Source organism: Artibeus jamaicensis, unplaced genomic scaffold (genome assembly GCF_021234435.1).
Source record: "Artibeus jamaicensis isolate MK-2021 breed Jamaican fruit bat unplaced genomic scaffold, CSHL_Jam_final contig_3188, whole genome shotgun sequence".
In the NCBI taxonomy this organism is placed as follows: domain Eukaryota; kingdom Metazoa; phylum Chordata; class Mammalia; order Chiroptera; family Phyllostomidae; genus Artibeus; species Artibeus jamaicensis.
The window spans coordinates 1,090,396-1,117,343 of NW_026521745.1; the positions used below are offsets into that span (position 1 = coordinate 1,090,396).

Below are 26,948 nucleotides of genomic sequence, written 5' to 3' on the forward strand. Positions count from 1 at the left end.
AAATCCTGGAGCAGAATGTTCTTCCTGGTGGGCACAGTTCTTATACATGATCCCAACTCTTCTTCTTTCTTCCTGCCCTTGGTGTTGTCATTTTCCCTGGTGTACACTGCTGTGTGCTCAAAGTCACCCTGCCAGAGAGGTCTGATGAGGAGAGCTGAGAAAGGGGTTTTGGGAAGCTCTGAGTCAGGCACTTAGGAAACTGTTCTTGCAGTGGAATCTCAGTGAGCACCTAGTTCTAATAGAATTTCATTTCAGAAAGAGTGGGTTCTGTGAAGGTAAGGTTTTGGTCACTTTTGTTCCCCATGGAACTGCCGGTTCTTAAACCATGTCTTACATGCTGTTGTCAATTAATAAATATTGAATATGTGACTATATTGTCACATATTCAAAGGCTTCCTCTTTGATAAAAAGTGCCAGGGAGTCCCACATGATAGCCATTGTACTTATAAGTGTCTTTTGATTGAAAAAATATCTTATGACATAAACTCCTGTGAATTCATTGACATTTTTAAGTGAATTGGTTACAGAGCAGGTCATATATACATTTGGAAAGAGCAGCATGTCTGTGAGGTATTATTTTCTTTACCGGGTTTACTGTCTGTGCAGACCCCTGTTTTCTGTCCTGAGCCCCACTGCACTCACAACATCTAGTGAATTTGTAAGTTCAAATGCAAGGACCACCAGCTCCCTGCCTCCTAGTGCTCCCCACTTCTCCCCCTTCTTATCTTCTGTGCTCCTGAGCTCCTGGGACCACTTTCCCTCTTCTGTCCTTCACTTTACCTCTGCAGATGCCCCTTTTCTTAGAATACACTGTAGGTCCCACAGAGCCTGCTCTGCTCCTTACCATGCCTGTTTTGTGTACCTTTAATTGCAGAGCTTCCTGTACCTCTTAAGGGGACCCTCCCCTCAATTCCTCCTATTAATACTGTTATGAGCATGATCCAGAATCAGGATGTACTCAGCAGTCACTCTTTCACTCATTCACACTTTGATTCACATACCCATGTGCTTGCTCACTCACACATTCTTTCTTCACTTTGCTCTATTTCAGTCACTATTCCATTCACTCACTCCTTCCTTCACTTGCACACTCAGTTACACATTCTCTTCATTCCCTTGCATGCACATACACTCATCCACTAGCCTTCTATTCACTGACCCACACACTCCGTCAATATTCCATTCACTCTCACACTCACTGTTCCATTCACTCACTTGCAAGCTCATGCTTTCTTTCATGAAGTTCACAAGCATTGTTGATATCACCTCTTATGAACACATGCCACATAGTAGGTGCTGGATATAGAGATGATCCTCATTATTTATAGATTGTGTATTTGCCAGTTTCTCTACTTGCTAAAATTTGCCAGTAACCCTAAAATTATTTCTTGTGGCACTTTTGTGCTCATTTTCAAACCTGAGCAGAGAAGCAAAGAATGAGTTGCCTGGTGGGTACCCTCCTCCTAGCTGAGGTCCATCAAGGCAGCCTCTTGCCTTATTGTTCTAGCTCTCAACAGGTAGGCAGGTGTCCTTTTCAGGATCTAGTTAGCACCACATTTTTAACATTTTTGTGTTGTTGTTGTTGGTTTTGTGGTTTAAGATGCCCCCAAGAATTGTGCAGGATGTGTGGTGTTCCTGAGAGCAAGGAGGCTGTGATGTCTTATGGAGCAAATACATACGTTAGACTAGCTTCATTCAGGCACATTTCAGTGCTATTGGCTGTGACTTTATTGTTAATGAATCAACAACATTAACTTAAACAGAAACACATGTAAACCAGAGTTATATATTGATTATTGGACAAAAATGTAATGGCCAGAGGCTGGCAGGAACATAACACTGTGTTTTCCTCAGGGGCAGTGGTTTGGTATTCTCTAATTCATTGTTCATGAGGACTTTATTGAATGGAACTACCATGATAATGGGAATTGACCATGCCTACAGGTGCAAATTCTACCTTGATCCTAGAATGATTCAAGAAGAACTTGCAACTTTGTTGAGGAGACAGATATGCAAACCAAGTATTATAATTTGGTATGATAACTATTATAATAGGATTATTATATACAGAAAGGGACTTGGAGAGCTTGGAGGAGGGAGCTTAGTTCTAGAGGTGGAAGAAAATATCAGGATTATTCACAGAGGAGATGTAGAAAAATAGGTCGGTATTCTCAGCAGAGAAAGCAGATTTGCTGCAGGGTTTGGAAACATAGGCTGCTAGATGTCTTCTGAATCTGTTTTCTTTACTTCCACCCTCCTGCCATGGTCCTGTCTCTGCTTCTATATATCCAAGCTGCTACTGGAGTCTACCCTGCTGACAGTCAGAGGATCCTCCCTTGTCATTATTGCTTGCCATCAGGGATGGTACTGCTAAGTTGCTGTGTCCTGGCCTGGGAGGTGCCCTTGAGCCTCAGTGGAGCAAAGTGGGAGTAACTGCTCTGGGGGCAGCTTCTGCAGTGGCCTGGCCACCTCATCCCCATGTCCCACAATGTCAGGGACCAACTTGTACTCGTGCAAAGACATTATCTTGTGTCAGTCAGTCTGTGTCCTCAGCAGCAAGCTGACAGGTGCTGAGAAAAACCATCTGTATTCATGACATGCTTGTTGTTGCGGGCCCCCCCAAGGACTACAGGGTTACAGCATTAAGTGGGAGAGACAGGCACAGAGCTGTCTTCCTTTACCCTCTCTATAAATGCTTTAAATTCTGACATAAGTTGATCCCCTCCTTTCTTAATCTCTTATTTGTGCTATTGTAATTCTCCATTGAAATCTCCATTGTGATTTGCCTTTCCTTTGTGATGAAGTGCTCAAAGCTCAATGCAGTATTCCAAGAACAGACTTGCCACGGTCATGCCAAAGACATCTTTGTGCCTATGGGGCACCCTGTGTTTATCTTGTTGCATGGAGCGATTTTTGCCTTTCGAGCTGCCACATTGCACTGTACATTATCACATAATTACTGTTCACTTTCAGTTTTAGGTTTCTTTCTATTCTCCTGGTCCTGTCCTTTCCTTTTCTTTCTTCCCCATCTTCTTCCTCTTTCTCTTCCTCTTCCCCTTCCCTTCCCTTCCTTTCCCTCCCTCCATCTATTTCCCATATGAATCACTGTGTTTCTGAGAATATTCTTCTGATTTGTATTGTTTTTTCCTCTCTACCCTTTAAATTGATTTTTAGTTTGCTCTGTTTTGATGCAGTAGTCAAGCCCATATTTGCATTCAGTGGTGGTTGAACATAGAGTTATAGTGTGAGTGGTAGGAACACAAGGCTCAAAATCCTAGCCCTGTCACCCACTAGTTGTGCAAACTCAGACAGCCTACTCAAATTTGCTAACCTATGATGATGAGACAGGGCTCATGAAGCCACATTGCAGCATTGCTGTGAGGATAGAGACTATGGTATCTATAAATTGACTAGCATGGGGCTTGGCTCACTGTGGCTCTTCAGTACCTGCTCAGTACCAGCTTTTCCCTAGGTGTTCCTCCTGGGCGACTATGGCAATGATGGGAAAGCTGTCCTGTGCATCCTCTGAGACTCTGTTCTGGGTGGGAGAGGCACAGAAATTATGTTCCTTTCCAGTTTCAATTCTGAGATAAAGATTTATGACATAGTCTACAAAAATAAAAAGTTTTCTTCAGGTCAACATATGTCATCCCTTGAACTATATTTCAAAGTGTTAACCATACAGCCTTATTTATAAATATTTATTTCATTTATTTATTTTAGATTACATTTATTGAGGTGACATTGGTTAATAACATTATATAAGTTCAGGTGTATAATTCTATAGTACATCTTCTGTATATTGCATTGTGGGACATTGCCCCAAATCTAGTCTCCTTCCATTATCATATATTTGATTCCTTTACCCTTCATTATCTACCCCAACCCTCTTTCCCTCTGGTAACCACCATACTGTTGTCTGTGTCTGTGAGTTTGTTCATTTGTTTCTTTCTATTTAATATCCTACATATGAGTGAAATCATATTTTGCTTGCCCTTTTCAGTCTGACTTACTCAGTGTGATATTCTCAAGATCCATGCATATTGTCACAAATGGCAATATTTCATCCTTTCTTATGGCTGAGTAATATTCCATTGTGTATATGTACCACATCTTCTTTATTCAGTCATCTATTCATGGACACTTAGATTGTCTCCATTGTCTTGGCAAGATTAATTTTGTATACTTTATTCTCATATGCAGCTCAATATTATTTTAGTAAGTTAAAGAAATGTATTTTGGGGGATTTAATTTACTTTATGATGCTGCTCCTGGTGATTATGGTCATCATGATTATTGATTATTATTATTGATATTAAAATGTTAGTGAACTCACTAGACTGTCACAGCACCTGAAATGTCCACCATCAGCATTGGTTTTTCAAGGTTAAAGCCATTTTTAAAAAGGCTTATGTCACCATATGAGTTTTGTGCCTTGGAGGAGAGAATTACTAGTCAATGCTGTCAGCCCTAATTAATATTGGAAGTGGGCTATCATGCTGTAGTCGAGAGAGGGGCCCTGAGAGAATTAGACACTGTTGCATAGAAGAAGGGAAGGACAGCCCTTATCACTTTCTAAGAGAGCAGGGTCATTTACATATCACACTTTGGGAGTTGGGAGGAAGTGTTTGGTTCCAGACAATTCTGAGCTGACCAAATACAGTTGGAATTTAGGAGTTGGGGATCCACAGAGTGGATGTTAGAGACAAACTTCATCTACCTGTGATTTCATTAGGATTTCTCTGTGGGTGTTGGGCAGATGGAGGTGCAGAGAGGCCTTGAGTATTGGCTGAGGGTGCTTAAAAAATTCAAGAGTTTTGGTATCTTTGGAGTTACATTTTATATGCCTTGTATATATTTCCAGCTTTCTCTCCATCTTGAGAACTCTGTGACATTGCTAACTTTTTGTTTTCTTACAGGATTTTGTGTTTCTTTCAAGTAAATCCTTGTAGGTAGCACGAGGTAGGGTTTGTTTTTAGGCACACATTCATTAATGGGCCATGTTGGAAGAGGACAATGGCAAGTCCCAAATGAAAAGCAGTGGTAGACAAGACACATCCCAGGAGGGGACAGCACTAATGGTCTCCCAGGGAGGAAAGAGAAGGGGTACCTAGTACCAGAGTCATATCTTCTTCCTTGTCCTTCTGTTCCCTGAAGTAGCAACCTCATTCCTTGGCTACATTTCCGATTGGCTGCCCCACCAGTGGATAACTGATACAGTACATTTTATTTGGGCATTTTCCCTGTTTATCAATTCCACTGCAGTTTATTTTTCTATTTCCTCTTCAACGTGTCCTAGAATTGTTATGGGTGGCTCTTCTTTCCATTTTCTAAAACTGAATCACTAGAATCTTAGACTAAAAGAGACCTTAGACATTTGTTGGTCCAAGACCGTCATTTTCCAGAGAAGGGAATTGTTAATCAGCCCACCCCAGTGATCAGGTTGTGTGTGTATATGTATGCAGAAGGGTGGCATTCCTTTACCTGAGGAAATTCTGGGAATTTTCAAGGTCTTCAAAAATTGTGTTGGGGCTTATATTGTCATTATATTGTTAATCTTTCATCACTTTCTTTAATTGTATTTCTAAAAACTGAGTTCTGAATTTAACCCTCTTTGTCTATCATAGAAAATCTTTGGTACTGTTTTATTTTTTTTTATTTCACCCACTACAATATATCTGATAATTATCATGGAAACAAATTAGTTGGGTTCAACTGTGTATAGGATTCTTTTTTGATTCCTTATTTCCTTAATTTCACTTCTCAGCCTCTTAGCTTTCCATGTTTCCTCCATTGTCTGTCACTCTGATTCTTCAAAGGCATTCTACTCTCAGTTTTTATGTAATGCAATATTTAGTTTGAAATTGTCTCAGCTTTTGCATATCTTTGATGTGCATTTTAAGTGATCACTGGATGACACACTATTCTTGTCAGGTAATTGGCTATGGTACATATCATTTCTTTTTAATTTGGTGCTCTAAGACTCTAAAAGAAATTTTATAATTTTTCCTGTAGTGTTCTTTGTGAAAGAATTAAATGTACATTGTCTACACATTGATACAAGCAAAAATATTTCTGAAAATGAATATTGAACTTTTCAGATTTGAATTCTGTTATACCCTCAGCATGGTTTTCTTTTACCAGAGGGGCAGCATCTCTGAAAATACATAGAAAGTTTGTGAGCTAATATGACTTGCTAAACAAATGTCTATATCTGTAGATGGCTCCTTAGGAAGGTTCCTAAGTTGTCTAGCCTGTCCTGTGGCAATGTGGCAGGTCTGTCCTTGGTGTCATTGATGGTGCCTCAAGGCTGGTGAGCTCACACCATCAGAGATGTTTATGGGTGCCCTTGATTCAGACTGTGCCCTAATCTTGAATCCCTAAATACCTAAGTCAGCAGCTTCTGGAGGGAAGGTATTTTCTGTTTGTTTTTTATTGTTCTTGTTTGGTTTGGCTTGATAGAGGAGGGGTGGAGTCAGTAGTATATATTGATGAGATAAAATGAAAATTTTTCTGCTTACTTGTTTCTTGTTGTTTACATTGACCAGACACAACTTATTCAATTATTCCCACATTCTGGTGGCAATCCTGATGGCCAGAATCATGAATCTGAAAGCAGGCTCATCTGGAATAGTGGAGATTTTAAAGTGATTTTGAAAGGTGGGGCTTAAGGTGAGCTGTGTTTAGGGCAGAAGGGGGTTGGATCTGAATTGAAGCTTCTAGTAAAACAAGCAATAGTGCTGTGTGCCTATTCTTTCTGTGTTGCTTTCTGTCTGCTTGGGGACTTCTCCCAGGAGAGAAGAGTCAAAAGACCTGGCTTCTTATTAATGGCCCTTTAGTCATTATGTTTAACCCCCATGATCCCTGCAACAACTTCCATTAAGACATTATTGGTAGATTATCAATGAGGAAGACTACACAGGTACAGGAAATTGTGGTCCAGGGAGGTTTGAATACCATGACTAATAAGTGGCAGGTATGGGAGCTAGTTAATGCATCAAATCATTAACTTATAAAGCATTTGGTAACTCCATAGTCCTGTTAGTTTCTGTACATCACTGACCTTGGATTTGTGCAAATAGTTGAAGCAACTGCTTGAGTTGGATAAGTGTGGTTAATGCTGTACCATCTATATTTACATGTATATATAAACATGGAAACCACACTTTTAAATAGCAGCATGATAAGGTTTATTCATTTTGAAAGGGAATGAATTTTTCAAATTTTGAAAAATTCTAATTCCAGTTTTTAAGTGGTTATAGATATGAATTGGGCATAGTAAAGCCCATGTGGATTACACATTTTTCAACTGTGTAATATTTTAAATTATTTTCTGTATGTGTTTATATCTTATAATATCTGTAAACAATCTGGGGTATACTGTAGTTTTCACATTATTATCTCATACTTTGCTTTTAATAGAATTGTTAAAAGTTTTGAAGTTTTAATTTCAGTTTTTCCTCAGTGCTCAGAGTTTGGTGATATAAAATGAAAAGACGTTTCCATAGTTGCTAACATTCACCAGATTTTGTTCCAAAGTATGGGCTTTAGTAGACTTTTGAATTAAATCCACATTCTTCACCCAAGTCTAACAATACAATCCATCAGTTCAAAGATACGTATGCCATAAACAGCTGGAGTTAAATAATCTGAAAAAAATTAAAACATGGAAATACAATAAAACAAGAATTGATCACTTTATAGTGGAATACTCTATAAACTGTCTGCATTGGAAACATGTGGTAAGTTTTCAAACATCTGACTTCTATAATTCTAAAATATATAGTTTATTTGAAGGCAGAAACTTTTTTCTCCTTTGCATATATTTATAAAAATACAAGTTAATATATTTTTTGCTGCTCCAATTTGCACTCATTTACTTCTTTTCAGCTTAGAAAAATCACTTTGGAGTATAAATGCATAATATAAATACATTCTTCTCAATTAAATATGTTATCACTAAGTACTGAAGTGTGAGCATAAAGAGATTAATTCTGTAAATCTTGCTACTTTATTGATCTGTGTAAGACAAGAATCATACATTAATGTAATCCTTAATAAGAGGAAGAAATTATTTAAAAGCACATACATGGTACAGAAGAGTAACAGGGTCTTTAATTTTTAATAATCATTAACATTTTTAAGATATATAAGCTTATCTGAATGACATTATACCAATTGCAATAATTACATGAGTCGAAAGGTCCCAGTGGTTTTGCTAGGTAGTGTCTGAACAATCTTATTTAACTTGTTAAGGGAAGTTACAACCTTCCCATGTGTGAGACAAATGAACTCTTAATCATCACAACAAATGCTAGCCCTAGATTATCCTGTTTTAAATGGAATATTTTCTGCATTGCCGAGAAAGTTATATTATGTGTGTATAAAAGATGCTAAAATAGCCTGCTAGGGTAATACTGCAGTGTTTACTGAGCAGTGAAAAAGCCTATTCAATTTCTTAGCTTTTTTTTTTAAACTAAAAATCCCCACAAAAAACCCCCCACAAAACATGTAAAATGAGAATATTTTCTTAAATACAGAAAATAAATATGTTTCATGGTTAGACTGTGATATCCCTGCCACTGTAAAGTTTTATTCATAATGTGTTTTCTTGTCATCTCTTCCCATTCCTCCCACAAAAGGATATTTGTTTGTTTATTCATTTTCTTACTGTTGTTAAAGTACAGTTGTCCTCGTTTTTCCTCCACCACGACCCCACTACCCCAACCATCCCTGCCTCCCACCCTCAAACCTATTCCCTTTAATTTTGTTCATGGATCCTTTATACTTATTCCTGGATGATCCTTCCTTCTTTCTCTGGTTAACCACCTCCCCCGACCCCTCTGGTTACTGTCATTTTTGTACTTTAGTTCCATGTCTCTGGTTCTATTTTGCTTGTTTGTTTGTTTTGTTCATTAGGTCCACTTATAGGTGAGATCATATGGTATTTGTCTTTCACTGCCTGGCTTATTTCACTTAGCATAATGCTTTCCAGTACCATCCATGCTGTGTCAAAGGGTAGGAGATCCTTCTTTCTTTCTGCTGCATAGTATTTCATTGTGTAAATGTACCATAGTTTTTTGATCTATTCATTTACTAATGGGCACTTAGGTTCCTTCTAGCACTTGGCTATTATAAATTGTGCTGCCATGAACATTGGGGTGCATAGGTTCTTTTGGATTGGTGTTTCAGGGTTCTTAGAATATAACCTCAGTAGTGGAATTGCTGGGTCAAAAGGCAGTTACATTTTTAGCTTTCTGAGAAATTCTGCACCGTTTTCCACAGTGGCTACACCAGTCTACATTCCTACCAACAGTGCACTAGGATTCCCTTTTCTTCACATCCTCTCCAATACTTGTTTGTTGATTTCTTTATAATGACCATTCTGACCAATGTGAAGTGATATCTATCTCATTATAATTTTAATTTGCATGTCTCTGATGCCTAGTGATGCTGAGCATGTTTACCTATGTCTCTGGGCCTTCTGTATGTCCTCCTTGGAGAAGTGTCTGTTGAAGTCCTTTGCCCATTTTTTAATTGGATTGTTTGTCATCCTAGAGTAGAGTCATGTGAGTTCTTTATAAATTTTGGAGATCAAACCCTTGTCTGAGGTATCATTGGCAAATGTTTCCCCATGGAGTTGGTTCTCTTTTCATTTTAATGCTGTTATCTTTAGCCATGCAGAAGCTTTTTTATTTTGATGAGGTCCCATTTGTTTATTCTTTCCTTTATGTCCCTTGCTCAAGGGGACAGATTAGTGAAAATATTGCTGTGTGGAATATCTGAGATTTTCCTGCCTATGTTTTCCTCTAGGACTTTTATGGTGTCACGACTTATATTTAAGTCTTTTATTCACCTTGAATTTACTTTTCTGTATGGTGTAAGTTGGTGATCAAGTTCCATTTTTTGCACGTAGCTGTCCATATCTCCCAACACCAAATGTTGAAGAGGCCATTTCTACTTCATTTGATGCTTCTTATCCCTTTTTCAAATATTGATCGACCATAGAGACTTGGGTTTATTTCTGGGCTCTCTGTTTTGTTCCATAGTTCTATGTGTCTGTTCTTATGACAGTACCACACTGTTTTGATTATAGTTACCTTGTAATACAGTTCGATTTCAGGTATTGTGATCTCTCTTACTTTGTTCTTCATTCTCAAAATTGCTGAGGCTATTTAGGGTTGTTTATAGTTCCATATAAATTTTTGAAATGTTTGTTCTGAATCTGTGAAATATGTCATTGGTATTTTAACTGGAATTATTTTGAATCTATAAATTGACTTGGGTAGTATGGGCATTTTGGTGATGTTAATTCTTCCATTCTGTGAACACAGTATATGCTTTCATTTTTTGTGTGTCTTCTTTAATTTCTTTTTTTTTAGTGTTGAATTGTTTTCTGAGTACAGGTCTTTATCTCCTTGGCTAAGTTTATTTCTATGTACTTAGTTTTTCTTGTTACTATATGAAATGGGATTTTTTCTAGTTTCTGTTTCTGATATTTCATTGTTGATGTACAAACATGCATTTGATTTCTGAATATTGACTTTGTATCCCAAATCCACATATTAAGTTAAGTAGTTTTTTGGTAGAGTCTATAGGGTTTTCTATATACACTATCAAATCATCTGCAGACAATGACAGGTTTATTTCCTCCATTCCAATATGGATGCCTCTAATTTTTTTTTCTTGTTGGACTGCTATGGCTAGAACTTTTAATACCATGTTGAATAGAAGTGGTAAAAGTGGACATCTTTGTTGTTCCTGACCTTAGTGGGAAAGCTTTTAGTTTTTGCCCATTGAGTGTGATGTTGGTTTGAAGTTTATCATATGTGGCCTTTATTATGTTGAGGAATGCTCCCTCTACACCCACTTTGCTGAGTGTTTTTTTATCATAAATGGGTGCTGTATCTTGTCCAATGCTTTTTCAGCATCTTTTGATATGATCACATGATTTTTGTCTTTCCTTTTGTTTATGTGATGTGTTACATTTATTGATTTGTGAATATTTTATCATCCTTGCATCCCTGGGATGAATCCCACTTGGTCATGGTGTATAATGTTTTTAATGTATTGCTGGATGCGGTTTGCCAATATTTTGTTAAGGATTTAGCATCAATGTTCATCAGCGATATTGATCTATACTTTTCTTTCCTTGTTGTGTCTTTATCTGATTTTGGTATTAGGATGATGATGGCCTAATAAAAAGTGTTTGGAAGTCTTCCCTACTTTTGGATATTTTTGAACAGTTTGTGAAGAATAGGGATTAGCAGCTCTTCTTTACATGTTTTGTAAAATTCTCCTGTGAAACCATCTGGTCCAGGGCTTTTGTGTGTCAAGAGTTTTTTGATAACTGCTTCAATTTCAGTAGCTCTCATTTGTCTGTTCAGACTTTCTGTTTCTTCTTGACTCAGTTTTGGAAGATTATATTTTTATAGAAATTTGTCCATTTCACCCAGATTTTCAAATTTCTTGGCATATAGTTGTTCGTAGTAATTACTTATAGTTCTCTGTATTTCTGTGGTATCAGTTGTAATCTCTCCTGTTTCCCTTCATTTGGGTCCTCTCTCTTTTTTTCTTTATGAGTCTGGTTAAAAGCTTGTCGATTATCTTTTCAAAGACCATTCCTGGATTTATTTATTTATTTATGATTAAAAAATTATTTAATTATTGTTCAAATACAGTTTTCTGTCTTATATTCCCACCCCAGCCCACCCCCCAGGATTTATCAATCGTTTGAATGTTCTTTTCGTCTCTTTGTCATTTAATTCCGCTCTAATCTTGGTTATTTCCTTCCTTTTACTGGCTCTGGGCTTGTTTGTTGTTGTGCCTCCAGTTCTCGTATATTTAGGTTGTTTATTTAAAATGTTTCTATCTTTTTTAGTTAGGCCTGTATGGCTATAAAGTTCCCTCTCAGGACTGCCTTTGTTGTGTTCCATAGGTTTTGTACTGTTATGTGTTCATTTTCATTTGTTTTCAGAACTTTTTGACATTTTGTTTGATCTCATTGTTAACCTATTCATTGTTTAATAACATATTATTCAGTCTCCGTGCATTTGAGTGTTTTTGATTTTTTTCTGGAAGTTGGTTTCTAGTTTTAGGCCATGTGGTCCGAGAAAATGCTTGATATAATTTCAATTTTCTTGAATTTGTTGAGGCTTGTTTTGTGTCTTATCATGGGGGGGGTCCGTCTTTGAAAATGTACCATGTGCATTTGAAAAGAATTTATATTTTTCTTCTTTGTGGTGAAAGATTTGTGTATATCAATTAAGTCCATATGATTTACAGCATTGTTCAGTGCTGTGATATTCTTGATTCTTCATTTGGAAGATTTATCCATTGTTGACAGTGGGGTGTTTAACACATAATTTTTATTTCACCTGTGTTAACAGAGATTGAGCCTCATCTCCCAGCACAGAGGATACAGTGGGGTGTGTCCTCAGATGAATGCGCCTGTAGTTTATATAAAGAGGGGGCCAAGGGCCCTTCCCTGCCGGGCAGAACTTCTAGCACCCCCAAATGGGGGTGGTTTTGTGGAGATGGGTATGGATCACTTCTCACTCTCTGCCTCCCATTGTCCACATACAGCTGGAATGAACAGTTTAGTTTTCCCATTATTTCTGTCCTTGTCAGAGCGTTGTTTTCAATTTTTGTTTTCTGCTGTTTTCACCACTTAGAAAAAACTGTCCAATGAGATAACATTTTATTACAGACCTACTCAGTGTTTCCTGACGTGAAGGAGCAACTATGAGGATTGTAGGTCCTTGAGCTGTTTTTAGTGGGCTTTAAGCCTCAGTTAATTAAAGAAGTGAAGGTGAGAAGGTGGTCTTTGCTAGACTACTGATTTTGCTGGGGAGTCTGGACTACATCATACTCTTTTCCTTTATTTCCTGTTTCTCTCTCCTGACTTGCTCTTCTGACTTGCTCTCCTGACTTACTCCCTGGCAGTTGGAGAGGATGGATTCTGTGCAGCTGAGAGCTATGAACTCAGTGTCCTGAGTTATATTCTCGGGTGTGTACATGTGCAAGGACGTCTATATTTTTGGGATGTATAGTTTGCTCTCTGTCTTCTGGATCTGAATGGCAGATTTGGAAGCATGTCAAGTGCCTTGATTTGTTCTGCTGGTTTAACTGTTTGGGGTTGTGTATTTGTTTTCTTAATATATAAGGTGGTAGGTGGACAAAAGCAAGGGGAAGATTTAAAAAAGCTATTTTTCATACTTATTTTTCAAAGTGCCATCTAGAAAGGGATTGCTGTTATAGGTTTCAGTTGGGGGGGGTGAGAAAGTACAGAGGTCCTTCAGTCTGTGGCCTCCTTTCTCCAGGTGAACAGCTCTAGCTTGTACTCAGAGCGACATTTGTGATTTTGGGATGTCATGTCATTTCTGGTCCTGATTCATGCCCGTAATGGGCAGCCACAGGAGCCTCAGATTGTGGGATATAGGGAAAAATATACCACATTTATGAAAATATGGGAACTTTTTGCTTTAGGATTGTGAGAATTAGTACAACCTTTCTCTTGATAGCTGTGTGCTTGAGAATGTGGCTTTTTAAATTGGTGGTTTTTCTTCTATTGAAATTCAGGAAAGTAGGAGGGCTAGAATATTTGTTTTTACTTCAGTCATGACATTAGCATTATATCTTAAAATATCTTCATCAGAATTTACCCTAGGGCCTGTTAGAAATATGTATTTACAGACTTTCTGGATCAAAATTGTAAAGGTTTGGGGATTGGAAGTACACATTTTAAAAAGCATCTGAAGTGATTTTTACGTACACTGAAGTTTGAAAAACATGCTTATGGAGGGACAAGCAAATACCCCTGTTCAAAATTCAGAAGCCATCTGGCATCCTGGGGATGTGGCCGATGTTGGTCAATGTAGCAAGAACTTTATGGAAAATATAGAAAAGATAAAGCAGTTACCTGAGCCTTTGGCTTCTGCTGGGATGGTCATCACCCTAATTGCCATAATAAAATCGAAAACCATTATGCTAAGTTAAATAAGCCAGGTGGTAAAACACAAATACTATATGATCTCAACTATAAGTAGAACCTAATCAATAGAATAACTAAGCAAGCAAAATATAACCAGAGACATTGAAATTAAGAACAATGCGACAGTAACCAGAAGGGAGGTGGGAGGGGATAATGGGGCAGGTAAAGGGTGAAGGGTTTTCAGGAACAACTATAAAGGACACATGGACAAAACCAAAGAGGGGTAGGATCAAGGGTGGGAAGGGGGTATGGCTGGGGTGAGGGAGAGTGATGGGGGTAAAATGGAAACAACAGTACTTGAACAATAATTAAATAAAAAAGAAAAAAATGAGAAAAACTCATCTTGTTAGTTGTCCTTTGCCTGTTTGACTCATTCTCGTAATTGGTGGGTGGAAAAGTCTAACTAGAAGACACTTGGAATTGTCTGTGCTTTAGTCATTCTGAGAAAAAGATTGTTTTAGATTTATACAGTTAAGCAGTTTTTGCAAAATGTGTTAAAATGGTTATAGTGGGTTAAAATCATCATTTTCTTGCCAGAGTTATAGTGTGTAGCAATTGAATATTGTTTTAAATACAGAAAGTAGCTAATTTTACAAAAATACTTATTTACTTCTTTTTTTTTAAACAGGAAAAACTAACCCAAGAATGTGTATTTAGAGAACAGTTTGAAGAAAACTGGTATAACACGTACTCTTCAAATCTCTATAAACATGTGGACACTGGAAGACGATACTATGTTGCTTTAAATAAAGATGGGACCCCAAGAGAAGGAACAAGGACTAAACGCCACCAGAAATTCACACATTTTTTACCAAGACCAGTGGACCCCGACAAAGTACCTGAGCTATATAAGGATATTCTCAGCCAAAGTTGACAAAGACCATTTATTTCTTCATTTGAGCCCTTAAAAAAGTAACCACTATAAAGGTTCCGTGCAGTGGGTTCTTATTGATTAGCTGTCATCACATCTGCTCCACTATTGCCAAACTTTGTCGCATGCATAATGTAGGATGGAGGCTTGGATGGGGACACGCTGATTTTGTCTTGCACTTAGGGTCCTGTCCTCTGGGAGGCCTGCCTGTGCCCACCTGATTTATTGTGAGAAGAGGAGAGGAGACAGGATGGGGGGAGGATGTGAGTGTGGGAGTGGATAAGTAGCAGGGAATGCAAAATAGGAGCAAAGTAGAGGATGATGGCCTGATGCATGCTGGGGAATAGGCAGACTTTCACATGTCCGGTCAGCTGTCCTTCAGCTGGTATCAGCACAGCTGCCACACTTGGACTCATCAGGATCTGCTGGTGGCCTGCACAAGGACACACTGCATTTTCAGGGCATGGAGGGTACAGTCTTACTTAAGAGACGTTTTCAGTTAATTCTCACTGGTACCATTCCAGTGAATTTAAAGCAAAGACCTCTTAGTAAAAAAAAATTAAATTTATTTATAGAAATTCCAAAGGCAACATTTTATTTATTTTATATATTTATTTATTATATAGAGTTTATTTTTAATGAAATATGTACAGGCCAGATAGGCATTTTGGAAGCTTTAGGCTGTGTAAGCATTAAATGGGAAAGTCCGCTATAAACCTGTGGTGAATTCATGCAAGTGAACATAACTTTGCATGGATATGAGAAATTCTGATGACCCTTAATGTACTGAAGGCGACAATCTCTTTTGTGCTCATATTATTGTAACTTATGCACATCATTCATGACACTGAGTATTCACTCTTTAGACTGCTTGTTTCATAGCTTATCCCAGAGGATTAAAGATAAACTGGGTCTCAAACTTTAATTCTGTGTCTGTACTATTTACTCTTTCATAAGTGACTGATATCATTCTTGTCATGGTTGGAAAATATGAGGGTCAGTATATATTTGACTTGTCTAATTTTCTTGCAGAATATACCAAAGCTAATCATTAGCCATGCTTTTATTTTAGCTGGTCTCCAGAACAACAGGGTGAACATCAAATATTGTACTGACTGAAAATTCTCAAAAAGGAAAAAAAAAAGCTTACATAGCACCATTTTTAAAAAAGGGACACCTGAACCAGATTAGTAGGATCATTCTTATAAATTTTTATTTGTAAATTTGGTTATCAAATATGAAATTACAAAAGCACCAGAGGAGTCATTATAACATCTTTTATAGAAAATTGCTTTTGGTGTGAAGTGTCATAATACACAGTAACAGACCCTTCAAGTAAAACTTGCAAGTGAAACTAATAGGTCTTCATTAATAATGACAACAAGGGGAAAGTATTATACTTGTTGACTGTGTTCTGTTTTTAAAAAAGTTTTCATAAACACTCAGTTTTTTTAGAGGGGAGGTTACTGTATAGAATATCTTTTATGAGGCTTTTATAAGATTTTATGCTGAAAAGCATAAGAATACATATTTCTTTAGTAGCAATAATTTTGGAACTTGCCTTTGGGCAAGGGGGACTATTCCTTACTATATTTAAGGAGAAAAGAGCCAAATTCTTAAAGCAATATTTATGAAAAAGGAATTTTTAACAAATTCTCATACCACAGAGAACAGTGTCTGGTCAGTTATGTTGGGAAATTGAAAGTGACAGTTAAAAAAATGTGTCGGGATTTATGTAGCTAATTTTAAAATGTAATATTTCAACTTTGTTTTTCTCTGATGCACATTCTCTGTGGAAAATAAATGTCACTGGTGAGTTAAAGCTGTTTTGAAGTAGAAGCCGGTGACTTACTGATGTGAGCACATGTGGCCCTTCTGAGGTCCAGGCTGGGGCCCACAGAGCCCTCCTGTTGATGGGCATTAAGGAAATGTGAAGTGTAACCTCCGGAATTAAGAAATATTTTTGGGGAAAAGGACTGAAGTGATGTAAGATAGTTGATTTATGATAAAGGTCAGAATGCTCTCTTCATTTATTTTCTTGTTTTTGAAAAACTTTCTAAAGAGAAACTGCATTTAATCCTAAAATGTACTAGTTTTATTTATTACCTAACCCTTTGCTGCTGCTAAAATGTGCACATATTCAGGCTTTAGTTTTCCAAAAGGCATTTAATATTTTTTGACTGAAAAACATTAAACATCTAGCCACAGGGAAGAATTAAGTTTCTAGGATGTCATGGATACAATATTTAGCAGTGAAAAAATTGATTTTAGGTGATAACCAAAAGTAATCTTAAAGTAGCATGAGGTGCTAATTAGCCCAAAAGAAAGAAAAAAGTTTGTGAAAAAGACTAAGAGCTCCATGCATTCCTAGAAAATGCTACTTAATGTCTACATTTGGAGTTATTTTGTTTTGGTACCTGTTTTTTTTTAAATAAAAATGTTATATACTTTTGACAATGGATACAATAAAGTGTAATGGTCTGTAAATAAATAAATATTGACTTATGAAATTTATATAAATAAGTGTTGTGGGAGAATAGGTGGCTCAGGGTTTTCGTGAGTATTGTCCTGTTGGGCAGCAGCAGAGTGAGTTATTCCCAGTTCATGGTTTTGCATCAGGTTTTGTCCTAAGAGACCCAGAGCCCTTTGGACAGCAGTCCTGAGCTACTGTGGAATGGGTGGTCCCAGTTTTCATAAGCAGATGCAAAGACAGCATAACCACTATGTTATTGGTGCCAAAATGTGCACCTTGGTTAAAGACTTAACAGAGTTGACTAAACCCACTCCCATCTGCCTTGCGAATATTCCAGGCAGTGTCGAAGGATGTGCCAGGTTGGGGAACATGTTCACACCAGGTCCTGTTGTGTAGATAAATGAGTGGATTCAGTTTATGGTGTTTGCATTCTGTTTCATCTCACAAACATGACAACCTTGCGTGATTTCCTGACAATCTGTAATTGTATGTAAATATATACAGGATTATGTAATATGTGTAAATACATAATTACAGACTTTTGAAACTGTTTTTTTTTTCAGTCCATTTTGGAGCTTCAAGTTTTGTGCCTATATGAACTTATGGAATTTTAAAAACATGCTCTCGCTCTTACAGCTGTTGTGTGTATATTGAGGGGGTAAGGGGTAGAAGATGGAGGGGGAGCAACAAACACAACCAGATGCCTTTTCTTTCTGTGAGCCTGAGATGGAGAAGCAGATAAACTTCTGGGATGGGCATTTATGGAGTTGTAGCAAGGAAAACAGTGTGTGTGTACCCATTTAGGTAGATGGGTGAATGGACAAAGTCATTGTTTGAGGTCAAATTCTGTTTGATGAATCATTTGACCTTGAAATGTGCCAATGTAGATCCACTATTTCAGTCACTGGCACAAAAGAGCAATGCATTGGTGGGGTAGGGAGCACATCAGATGCATTCAGAAGATGCATTGGCCACCAAGCCCCTCTTGAGGGCATATGTGTGCATGTGTGTTATAAATGTTACATAACACCTATGTGTGTCCATAGACATTGCATATTTATTTAAATTGTTTTGTCACTTCATTTTAAGTTCTGGTAAAGTTCCTGGGAACATGTTATCTTGGCATTCTCATGGAATTTTAAAAAGTGTATTCCTTGAGCCCAAAACACTCCTAGACAATTTAGGATATACATTGCTTAGATTAATTTAATTTAATTATTATTTTAATTCCCATCTCTCCATCCCTGCCCCTTTGGCAACTATCAGTTTGTTCTCTATGAGTCTGTTTCTGTTTTGTTTATTCATTTATTTGTTTATTTTTTTAATTACACATATAAATTAGATCATACAATATTTGCCTTTCTCTGACATTTCACTTAGCATTACACTCTCTAGGTCCATCCATGTGGCAAATGGCAAGATTTCATTCTTTTTATAACAGTCGTATTCCACTGTGTCTATAGACCAGATTATCTTTATCCATCTATTGATGGACACTCAGGTTGCTTGCATATATTGGCTATTGTAAATAATGCCCCAGTCTAAATACCCAGGTGTGGAATTTCTGGTTCATAAGGCAGTGCTATTTTTAAGGTTTTGAGGAATCTCTGCACTGTTTTCCACAGTGGCTACACCAATTTGCGTCCCTACTAACAATGCATGAGAGTTCCCTTTTCTCCACATCTTTGCCAACACTGTTGATTTATTGACAGCCATTCTAACAGGTGTGAGGTAATGTCTTATTATGGTTTTTATTTGCATTTCCTTGAGGATTACTGATGTTGAGTATCTTTTCATATGTCTATTGGCCATCTGTATGGTTTATTATTAATGTTTTTGGAAAAATGCTCAGTTACTCTGCCCATTTTAACCTTTATTTTATACACATATATACACACACATATATGTGTATACATACATATATATATATTTATTTTTGATCACCATTCAGTTCTCTTAAGCTCCCTTGCCCCCAGCAATCCTCATGCTGTTGTCCATATCCATGAATCCTCTTTCCTTTTTGCTCTGTCCCTCTACCCCTTAATTTCCCCTCCCCCCACTAACTGTCATGTATTCTTATCTGTGAGTCTGTCCTTGTTTTCCTTGTTAGTTCAGTTTGTTCATTAGATTCCAAATATGAGTGAAATCACATGGTATGTGTCTTTCTCTGACTGGCTTATTTCACTTAGCAAAACGTTCTCCAGGTCTACCCATACTATTGCAAAGGGTAAACTTTTCTTCTTTTTTTTACAGCAGAGTAGAATTCCACTGCGTAAATGCCCCATAGTTGTTTTATCCACTCATCTATTGATGGACAGTTGGGCTGCTTCCATATCTTTGCAATTGTAACTAACACTGCAATGAACATAGATGGGCTTATGTTCTTTCGAATTAGTGTTTTGGGTTCTCTCAGATATATTTCCAGAAGTGGAATTGCTGGGCCAAAAGGCAGATCCATTTTTAATTTTTTGAGATATCTCCATACTGCTTTCCACAGTGGCTACACCAGTTTGCATTCCCATGAATAGTGCAAAGGGTTTCCCCTTTCTCCACATCCTCTCCAGCACTTGTTTTTTTTTTTTTTATTTATTGATGATAGCCATTCTGGCAGGTGTGAGATGGTATCACATTGTGGTTTTTATTTGCATTTCACTGATGGTTAGTGGTGTTGAGGATCTTTTCATATGTCTATTGACCGGCTGTATGTACTCTGGAGAAGTGTTTTATTCAGGTCCTTTGCCCACTTTCTAATTGGGTTGTTTGTTTATTTGGTGTTGATTTTTGTAATTACTTCATAAAATTTGGATATTAATCTCTTATCAGATGTATCGGTGAATATGTTCTCCCATTATGTGGGTTGTCTTTTTATTTTGTCGATGACCTCCTTTGATGTGTAAACCTTTTTAGTTTGATGAAGTCCCATTTGTTTCCGTTGCCTGGGGAGATATGTCTGTTAAAAAAAATTCTACAAGCAACGTCGGAGATTTTGCTGCTTGTTTTCTTCTGGGATTTTTATGGTTTTGGGTCTAAGTTTAAGCCTTTGATCCATTTTGAATTTATTTTTGCATGTGGTGTAAGAAGGTGGTCTAGTTTAATTTTTCTACATTTATCTATCCAGTTTTCCCAACACCATTTATTGAATAGACTATCTTTAGCCCATTGTATGTGCTTGCTTCCTCTGTTGAATATTAATTGACTGTAAATGTGTGGGTTTATTTCTGGGCTTTCTATTGTGAATGAACTTCGGTTAGGTTCATTCCTAGGTATTTTATTCTTTTTGAAGCAATTGTGAATGGGATTGTTTTCTTAATTTCCCTTTCTGTTAGTTTGTTATTGACTTATCTCTGCGTCTGTTTTCATGCCAGTTTTTATGCTGTTTTGATTACTATGGCTTTGTAGTTATAGTTTGGTATTAGGTATGTGATCCTCCAACTTCATTCTTTTTTTTTTTTTTCTTCAGGATTGCTCTTTCTATGCAGGGCCATTTGTTGTTCCTGTATAAATTTTTGAAATATTTCTTCTAGTTTTGTGAAATATGTCATTGGAATCTTTTTTTAAAATTTATTTTTAGAGAGGGGGAAGGGAGGGAGAAAGAGAGAGAGAGAAACATCAGTGTGTGGTTGCCTCTCTTGTGGCCCCCACTGGGGACCTGACTCACAACCCAGGCATGTGTTCTGACTGGGAATCAAACCTGCAACCCTTTGGTTCACAGCCTGCGCTCAATCCACTGAGCTACGCCAGCCAGGGCTGTCATTGGAATCTCGATAGGAATTGTGTTGAATCTATAGATTCCTTTGGGTAGTATGGACATTTTAATGAGGTTAATTTGTCCTATCCATGAACACAGTATGTGCTTCCACTTATGTGTATGTTCTTCAATTTCTTTCTTCAGTGTCTTATAATTTTCCAAACACAGGTACTTTACCTCCGTGGTTAGGTTCATTCCTAGGTATTTTATTCTTTTTGAAGCAATTGTAAATGGGATTGCTTTCTTAATTTGCCTTTCTGTTAGTTTGTTATTGGCATATAAAAATGCAACTGATTTCTGAATATTAATTTTGTATCCTGTTACTTTGCTGAATTACTTTATAAGTTCTAGTAGTTTCTTGGTGGCATCTTTGGGGTTCTCTATGTATACTTTAATGTCACCTGCAAACAAAGACAGTGTAACTCCTTCTTTTCCAATTTGGATGTCTTTTATTTATTCTTTTTTGATTGGTTGTGGCTAGGACTTCCAATACTGTGTTGAGTAAAAGACATGAAAGGGGACATCCCTGTTTTGTTTCCAGTCTTAAGAGGAGTGTTTGTTGTTTTGCCTGTTGAGTATAATGCTGGCAGTGGATGTGCCGTATGTGGCCTTTATTATATTTAGGTATGTTCCCTTGACTTCCATTTTGCTGAGCGTTTGTTATCAAAAATGTGTGCTGAAGTTTGTCAAAAGCTTTTTCTGCATCTATTGGTATGATCATGTGGTTTTTATCCTTCATTTTGTTTATTTGGTGAATGACATTAATCGATTTGCAAATGTCATACCACCGTTGTCTTCCCAGAAAAAAATCCCTCTTGATTATGATGTTTGATCTTTTTTCCCCTAATTTTTATTTTATTTTATTTTTTAAAATTTTATTTAGTCATTTTTCAAGTACAGTTTTTTGTCTATTTCTCCCATCACAGCACCCCCCACCCCGTGCTCCCCACCTCCCTCCCATTTCCTGCCCCCAGTCCTCGTCCCTTCATACTTGCTCGTGTCCTTCATACTTGCTCCTCCAAATCACTCCCCTTCTTCCCCCTTAAATTCCCTTCCCTCTCCCCTCTGGTCACTGTCCCCTTGTTCTCTATTTCAGTGTCTTTATTTTTATTCTGCTTGCTTGTTTGTTTTGTTTAGCTTCCTGTTAAAGGTGAGATCATATGGCATTTGTCTTTCAACACCTGGCCTATTTCACTCAGCATAATGCTTTCCAGTTCCATCCATGCTGTTGCAAAGGGTAGTAGCTCCTTCTTTCTCTCTGCTGCATAGAATTCCATTGTGTATATGTATCACAATTTTTTGATCCATTCATTTACTGTTGGGCACCTAGGTTGCTTCCAACTCTTGACTATTGTAAATTGTGCTGCTGTGAACATTGTGGTGCATAGGTTCCTTGAAATTGATGTTTTAGGATTTTTAGGATATAATCCTAGCAGTGGAATTGCTGGGTCAAAAGGCAGGTCAATTTTTATTTTTCTGAGAAAATTCCATACTAGTTTCCATAATGGTTGTAGTGTCTGCAATCCCACCAACGGTAAACTAAGGTCCCCTTTTCCCCACAACCTCTCCAACATTTGTTGTTTGTTGCTTTGTTTATGATAGCCATCCTGACTGGTGTAAAGTGGTATCTCATTGTGGTTTTAATTTGCATCTCTCTGATAGCTAATGATATTGAGCATCTCTTCATGTGTCTCTGGATATTCTGTATGTTCTCCTTGGAGAAGTGTCTGTTCAAGTCCTTTTCCCATTTTTTAATTGGGTTAGATGTCTTCTTAGAGTGGAGTCATGTAAGTTCTTTGTATATTTTGGAGATTAAACCTTTGTCTGAGGTATCGTTGGCAAATATGTTTTCCCATACAGTTGGCTGTCTTTTTAATTTAATACTATTTTCTTTGGCCATGCAGAAGCTTTTTATTTTGATGAGATCCCATTTGTTTATTCTTTCCTTTATATTCCTTGCTCTAGGGGACATATCTGTAAAAATGTTGCTGTGTGGAATATCTGAGATTTTCTTGCCAATGTTCTCCTCTAGGACTTTAATGGTGTCGTGGCTTATATTTAAGTCTTTTATCCACCTTGAATTTATTTTGGTGTGTGGTGTAAGTTTGTGCTCAAGTTTCATTTTTTTGCACATAGCTGTCCAGTTCTCCCAACACCATTTGTTGAAGAGGCTATCTTTACTCCATTTTATGTTACTGACCCCTTTGTCAAATATTAATTGACTATAGAGAGTTGGGTTGATTTCTGGGCTCTCTGTTCTTTTCCATTGGTCCATGTGCCTGTTTTGATGCCCATACCAGGCTGTTTTGATTACAGCGGCCTTGTAATACAGTTTGATATCAGGTATTGTGATCCCTCCTACTTTGTTCTTCTTTCTCAAAAGTGCAGCTGCTATTCGGGGTCGTTTATGGTTCCATATAAATTTTTGAAGTGTTGGTTCTATGTCTGCAAAATATGCCACCGGTACTTTAATAGGTATTGCATTGAATCTGTATATTGCTTTGTGTAGTATGGACATTTTGATGATGTTAATTCTTCCAGTCCACCAACAAGGTATATGTTTCCATTTGTTTGTATCTTCCCTGATTTCTTTCTTCAGTGCTGTGTACTTTTCTGCATACAGGTCTTTTACCTCCTTGGTTAGGTTTATTCCCAGATATTTTATTTTTCTTTTTGCTATATCGAATGGGATTTTTTTCTTTATTTCTGCTTCTGCTGATTCACTGTAGGTATACAAAAATGCCTTTGATTTCTGGATATTGACTTTGTAACCAGCTGTTTTGCCAAACTCATTAATTAGTTTGAGCAGTTTTTGGTAGAGTCTATAGGATTTTCCATGTACACTATCATGTCATCTGCAAACAGTGACAGTTTTGTTTCCTCCTTTCCTATTTGGATGCCTTTTATTTCCTTTTCTTGCCTAATTGCTGTGGCCAAAACTTCCAAAACTATATTGAATAGAAGTGGCGAAAGTGGACATCCTTGTCTTGTCCCTGATCTTAGTGGAAAAGCTTTTATTTTTTTCCCATTGAGTATGATGTTGGCTGTAGGTCTCTCATATATGGCCTTTATTATATTGAGGAATGCTCCCTCTATTCCCACTTTGCTGAGTGTTTTTATCATAAATGGGTGTTGTACCTTATAAAAATTTTTTCAGAGTCTATTGATATGATCATGTAGTTTTTGTCTTTGGTTTTGTTTATGTGATGAATTACATTTACTGATTTGCGAATATTGAACCATCCTTGCATCCCTGGGATGAATCCCACTTGGTCATGGTGTATAATCTTTTAGATATATTGTTGGATGCGATTTGCCAATATTTTGTTGAGGATTTTAGCATCTATGTTCATCAGTGATATTGGCCTGAAGTTTTCTTTCTTTGTTTCATCTCTATCTGGTTTTGGAAGTAGGATGATGCTGGCTTCATAAAAGAAGTTTGGGAGTTTTCCATTCTTTTGGATTTTTTGGAATAGTCTGTGAAGAATAGGGGTTAGCTCTTCCTTAACTGCTTTGTAGAATTCTCCTGTGAAACCATCTGGTCCAGGGCTTTTGTGTGATGGGAGTTTTTTGATTACTGCTTCAATTTCTTTTGCTGTTATTGGTCTATTCAGGTTTTCTACTTCTTTTTCATTGAGTTTTGGGAGATTATATTTTTCTAGAAATGTGTCCATTTCCCCTAGGTTTTCAAATTTCTTGGCATACAGTTCTTCATAGTAATTTCTTATAAGCCTTTGTATTTCTGTAGTATCAGTGGTAATCTCTCCCTTTTTCATTTCTTTTTTTCCTTTTTCATTTCTGATTGTGTTTATTTGTGTCTGTTCCCTTCTTTTCTTGATGAGCCTGATTAAAGGCTTGTCTATTTTGTTTATCTTTTCAAAGAACCAACTCCTGGATTCATTGATCCTTAGAATTGTGCTTTTAGTCTCTGTGTCATTTAGTTCTGCTCTGATCTTGGTTATTTCCTTCCTTCTACTTGCTTTGGGCTATTTTTGTTGTTGTTCCTTGAGTTCTTGCAGTCGTAGGGTAAGGTGGTTTGTTTGAAATGTTTCTATCTTCTTTAGGTAGGCCTGTATTGCTATAAACTTCCCTCTCAGAACTGCCTTGGCTGTGTCCCATAAGTTTTGGGTTGTTGTGAGTTCATTTTCATTTGTTTCCAGAAACGTTTTGATTTCTTCCCTAATTTCATTCTTGACCCATTTGTTGTTTAATAACATACCATTCAGTCTCCATGATTTTGGGTGTTTGGGTTTTTTCCTTTGGGGTTGGTTTCCAGTTTCAGTCCCTTGTGGTCAGAGAAAATGCTTGGTATGATTTCAATATTCTTGAAATTGTTGAGGCTCATTTCGTGTCCTATCATGTGGTCTATCTTTGAGAATGTTCCATGTGCATTTGAAAAGAATGTGTATTTAGCTTCTTTGGGATGAAGGGTTCTGTATATATCAGTTAGGTCCATTTCATGTAGGGTGTTGTTTAAAGCCGCAATATCTCTGTTGATATTTTATTTGGAAATCTGTCCATTTTTTACAGTGGGGTGTTAAAATCTTCTACTGTAATTGTGTTGCTGTCAATATCTTTCTTGAAGTCCTCTAAGATTTTCTTTATATATTTGGGTGCTCCTATGTTGGGTGCATATATATTTATGATGCTAATGTCTTCTTGGTGGATTCTTCCCTTGAGTATTATGAAGTGACCTTCTGGGTCTCTATGGCCCTCTTTTTGAAGTCTATTTTGTCTGATATGAGAATTGCTATCCCAGCTTTTTTCTTGTCCATTTGCTTGGAAAATTTGTTTCCAGCCTTTGACTTTTAGTCTGTGATGGTCTTTTGTCCTGAGGTGGGTCTCTTGTAGGCAGCATATGTGAGGGTCATGCTTTCTTATCCATGCAGCTAGTCTGTGTGTTTTGATTGAGCATTTAATCCATTTATGTTTAAGGTTATTACTGATAGGTACTTATTCATTGCCATTTTTGTACCTGTGTTCCTCTCTCTCACTTTTCCTTTCTTTCCTTAAAGCAGTTCTTTTAGTATTTCTTGTAGGGCTGGTTTGCCAGCAGCATATTCTTTTAGACTTCTTTTGATCTTTTTAAAAAACTTTATTCATCTTTAGAAGGGAAGGGAGGAGAGATGGAGAGAAATATCAATGTATGGTTGCTTCTCATGCATCCCCTGCTAAGAACTGGCCCCTGCTGGGGACTGGTCTGCAACCCAGGCATGTGCCCTGACAGGGAATCGAACCTCAATGTTTTAGTTCACAGGCCCATGCTCAATCCACTGCGCTACACCAGCCAGGGTGATGTTTGATCTTTTTGATACATTGTTGTATTTGGTTTGCTAATATTTTGTTTAGGTTTTTAGCATCTATGTTCATCAGTGATATTGGCCTTTTATTATTTTCTTTTTAGTATCTTTATCTGGTTTTGGAATTAGAATAATTGCTGGCCTTGTAAAATGAGTTTGGGAGGCTTCCCTCCTCTTGAATTTTATGAAATACTTTGAGAAGTAGAGGTGTTTGTCTTCTTGGAATGTGTGGTAAAATTCACCTGTGAAGTCATCCAGTCCAGGGCGTTTTTTTGTGGAGGGGTTTTTGGATTACTGCTTGAGGTTCATTTAGTGAAATCTGTCTATGCAGATTCTCTGATTCTTTCTGATTTAGTTTTGGGAGACTGTATGTTTCTAAGAATTTATCCATTTGTCCATATTGTCTAGGAAGCTGGCATATTATCATCCATAATATTTTCTTACAATCTTGTATTTCTTTGGTGTCAGTCATTATTTCTCCTCTTTCATTTCTTATTTTATTTATTTGGGCCCTTTCTCTTATTTTCTTGATGAGTCTGGTTAAAAGTTTGTCAATCTTGTTT

General features: G+C 37.2%; 1 protein-coding gene across 1 annotated transcript in view; it reads left to right on the top strand.

The window, feature by feature from the left end:
- The window catches only part of FGF9 (fibroblast growth factor 9), a 33,983-nt gene extending 16,168 nt beyond the window's left edge, over window positions 1-17,815 (top strand). The window contains exon 3 of the mRNA XM_037154824.2: window positions 14,622-17,815. Within this exon, the coding sequence (XP_037010719.1) occupies window positions 14,622-14,867 (246 nt within the window). The 3' untranslated portion in view covers window positions 14,868-17,815. The remainder of the gene's footprint in view (window positions 1-14,621) is intronic.
- The last annotated feature ends 9,133 nt before the right edge of the window (window positions 17,816-26,948 follow it).